Below are 3,493 nucleotides of genomic sequence, written 5' to 3' on the forward strand. Positions count from 1 at the left end.
TCGGGCCAAGTCCAACTTGAGGCGCCAACGGCGGCCACAAGTGAGGACAAGACACGCACCGATGGACCAGGGCCAAACAACTTGGCCTGGTCCAACCTTGACGTCCAGGGTCTGACAACAAGTCCAACCCTATCGGGCTTGGACCAGATCCAACCTGAGGCACCAACGGTGGCCAAAGGTGGACGCAAGGCAAAGGGCCAAGCCAAAAAGGCTGGTCCAAAGGCACATGACCAGGGCCAACAGCCCGTGAGTCAGTCGCCAATCATGTTCGAAGTCGATGGCTCAACCCCCACAACGCCATCGCCGACCAATGACGTCATCGGCGCGTCTGGCCCGTCCAAACCGGACCGAGAGCCAATTGTGGACCTGGCCCAACTTAATAGGGCCACAGCCAGGATGGACCTTAACCAGCCCTCCAGGGACACAAGCCGCGCCAACGTCAGCCCGCCAAAGCTGATCCAGGCAACCCGGCCCGAGGAGATCGACGAAGTCGACCAACTTCGGACCACAGTAAGGTACCTGACCAAACAGCTGGCGGACATAGCAGAAGCAGCCCTGTCATCCGAACGTTGGATGCAGGACGAGATCTGCAAACACAAAGACCTTGCGTCCAAATCGGACGCAGAGGCTAAAAGCGTCTCGGCCATACTGGCCCAGACCCAACTTGAGCTGACCCAGCTCAAGTTGTCACCATGTCCCAATGCTGAGCGGGACCAGCTCGGCAGGACAATCCACAGCCTAGAAATGGCAGTGGCGGGACTTGAAGCCTTGCTCACCTCTACGAGGACTGAGCTGGCCAAAGCCAAGGATGACTTGACTGCGGCCCGGACCACCATTGACGAAACCGATTCAGAGGCGGACCGCCTCTTGAATGAAAATGAGCGTCTTACCGACGACTTGGCCAACCTGCAGGACGAAATCAACCGCCTGCGGAACGGCTACAATCTTCTTTATGAGAGCCACCAAAATCTCATGAAGACGATCCAACAAGGAGGACTGTTGAGCCAAACGGTTCAACAGAAGGAGGCACAGAACGTGCAACTCCAGCAACAGATCGTTGCCCTCCAGAGCCAGCTCAAGACCGAATCAACCATTCGGGTCCAACTTGAGCAAAACAGCGCCATTGGACATCAAAACTTTGTCCAACTGGAGCAGGCCTTCAACCAAGCCAAACAGGTGATCCAGGGCCAATATGACCGGATCATTACATTGGAGGCCAATAATGCCAGCCTGGTCAAAGACTACCAGGCGGCCACCCAACGTATTACGGAACTCAACGAGGACCTGGAAAGGCTAAGCACGGAGAACGCCTGCTTAGATGCGGAAAAATTACACCTTGCAGACATAAACTCCGAGTTGTCCGCAGAACCACCGTCCTACCATACCTTTCCGGACTCGGATACACAGCGTCGACAAGAAAAAGTCGACGAGGCTTTGCGGCAGGGCCAACGGTTCTACCGCCAGCCAGTGTATCACCAGCAGAACTATCATGTCAACATGGCTGTGGAAGGACCATCGGTTGGACATCCCCCAACAGGGCCAACCATACCAGCGCCTCCCAGCCCGGTGAACCAGGGATCGTCCACGGCGACAGTAACGCTGCCGCCACCACCGATCCCGGTCACCACATCCGCCACTATTGGTCCAACGACGATAGTGACACCCGCAACGCAGACTTACCCGTCTATGTCAAGCGGGCCAGGCTTCGACCCAAGCCAGGCAACACCCAGCCACAGCTACTTTGGGTCAAGGCCATCGTACCCGTCCTTGTATCCATCCATATTCCCGAACATGGACTTTAACTTTAGTCCACATCCGGCCACAGGCCAGGCTCATACCAGCGGCGTGGATCCAAACCGGACCAACCCGCTGAGCCCAATGTTCGGGCCACCGGCCACACAAGGACAGATGGGAGGCCAAAGTGGTACACCAACGGTGCAACAACCACTAGTAGGCCAAATAAGCCTATTTGGCCCTCCTATCTCGGCGGCAGCCCAAACGGGCCAAGCTCAGCCGCAGACGGGCCAGAATGTGCCCATGGGCCAAAGCGTGCCCCAACCACTAGGCGGACCGCCAACGGCGGCCACGCCACCAGGACCCGCAGCCCAACCAGGCCAGGGCCAGAACGCGCCCATGCTGGTCTAGCTCCCGAATGGAGCATATGGATGGATGGCGTCCAACGGGGCCATCCAGATTATACCGGGACAGCCAATGTTGGCTCAACCCCAGCAGGTGCCGCAGATACCACTGCAACAGCTGACACCTGCCCCGTCGCCACCGGCCAGTCCTTCTCTCTCAACCAGAGAGCAAATCAAGGAGATGGCCCAAGAGATGGGAAAAGCAAATGCGAGAGCTCAAGTCCGCACCGTGTTGCCAAAATTTGACGGCAACAAAACAATGGTGAAAGGATGGCTTGCACAGGTCCGACGGATCTGTAAGCAGTCGTCCGATCTGAATAAACCAGATTCGGACTTTATGAGCCGAATTTACATGGCCCTATCGGACCCTGTAAAGGAATGGTACACTGGCCAAGCCAATCGTGAAGACGAAGACGGCTGGACGGTGGAAGAGTGGCTCCAAAAATTCGCCACTCGCTACGGCGATGACAATCAGCAGGCCACTGCCATGGGGGAAATCACACACCGGTGTTATCAACACGGGTTCGAAACCCCAGAGCAGTACTACGACGCCATGCTGACACTCCAGACGCGTGCTGGCCTAGACGAAACGATGACCCTTCACTTTCTGAGGGAAAACGTGAAAGAGCCAGAACTGCGCCGCGCTCTGGACATCCGGATACCGAAGTCACCGGCAGATTTCCGGGACTATGTCCGGCAATATACTATGGGAAAGCCGGAGTACGAGGGAAAGGCGGGCCGAGGATACCCAATCATCCGATCGGCTGTACAAACGCCATTAGCCCAGGTCGTACCACAACAACCGGCACTCTATCCTCCGCAAGCGACACAGGCCCAAATTGAGGCAACATACGCCGCTATCGCGGCTCTGAACTTGGCCTCCCCACAGCGTGGGCCCACACCGCCCAACGGCGGTGGTGGTGGCTATGGCCAGGCCCGGAACCAGGGCAACTTTGGCTATAGCCAGGGCAACAGTAGCGGAGGGCCAAAGGGCAAATTCTCCAAGGGCCAAAACGCCAGCTTTAGCGGAAACCAAGCCGACAATAGCCCTGGGGGACAGAACCGAAGCCCAGGAGGTAACGGAGGCCAGAGTGGCCAACGCCAAACTCTGAGCCTTGAAGAGGCCCGCAGACAAGAGGACATGTACATCGACCGAGTCGAGCGCATGTTCGAACGATGGGCCAAAGACGGGTTCATCACTTGCAGCCACTGCCTGTGGGGAAACCACACAACCGAAGGCTGTGGCTATGCAAACAGGCCATACGGCGAAAATCCAAACCGAAAGTGGTACTTGGATTGGCGGAGCCGTTACACAAAGGGCTACCCTACCGGGTCAGCAAACCCTAACCGCTTCG

At 57.1% G+C, this 3,493-nt stretch overlaps 1 protein-coding gene across 1 annotated transcript; it reads left to right on the forward strand.

Annotated features, from left to right (window-relative positions):
• The first annotated feature begins 1,497 nt into the window (after positions 1–1,497).
• On the forward strand, positions 1,498–2,145 carry LOC129588904 (uncharacterized). The gene has a single exon (XM_055483321.1). The coding sequence runs from the start codon at positions 1,498–1,500 to the stop codon at positions 2,143–2,145; it is 648 nt and encodes a 215-aa protein (XP_055339296.1).
• The last annotated feature ends 1,348 nt before the right edge of the window (positions 2,146–3,493 follow it).

This window comes from Paramacrobiotus metropolitanus, unplaced genomic scaffold, assembly GCF_019649055.1.
Source record: "Paramacrobiotus metropolitanus isolate TYO unplaced genomic scaffold, Prichtersi_v1.0 Parri_scaffold0000032, whole genome shotgun sequence".
NCBI classification, from domain to species: domain Eukaryota; kingdom Metazoa; phylum Tardigrada; class Eutardigrada; order Parachela; family Macrobiotidae; genus Paramacrobiotus; species Paramacrobiotus metropolitanus.

Bases quoted from the DNA above. Each gene is read 5' to 3' on its own strand.
- LOC129588904 (XM_055483321.1), top strand. From the start codon at position 1,498: ATGGCTGTGGAAGGACCATCGGTTGGACATCCCCCAACAGGGCCAACC.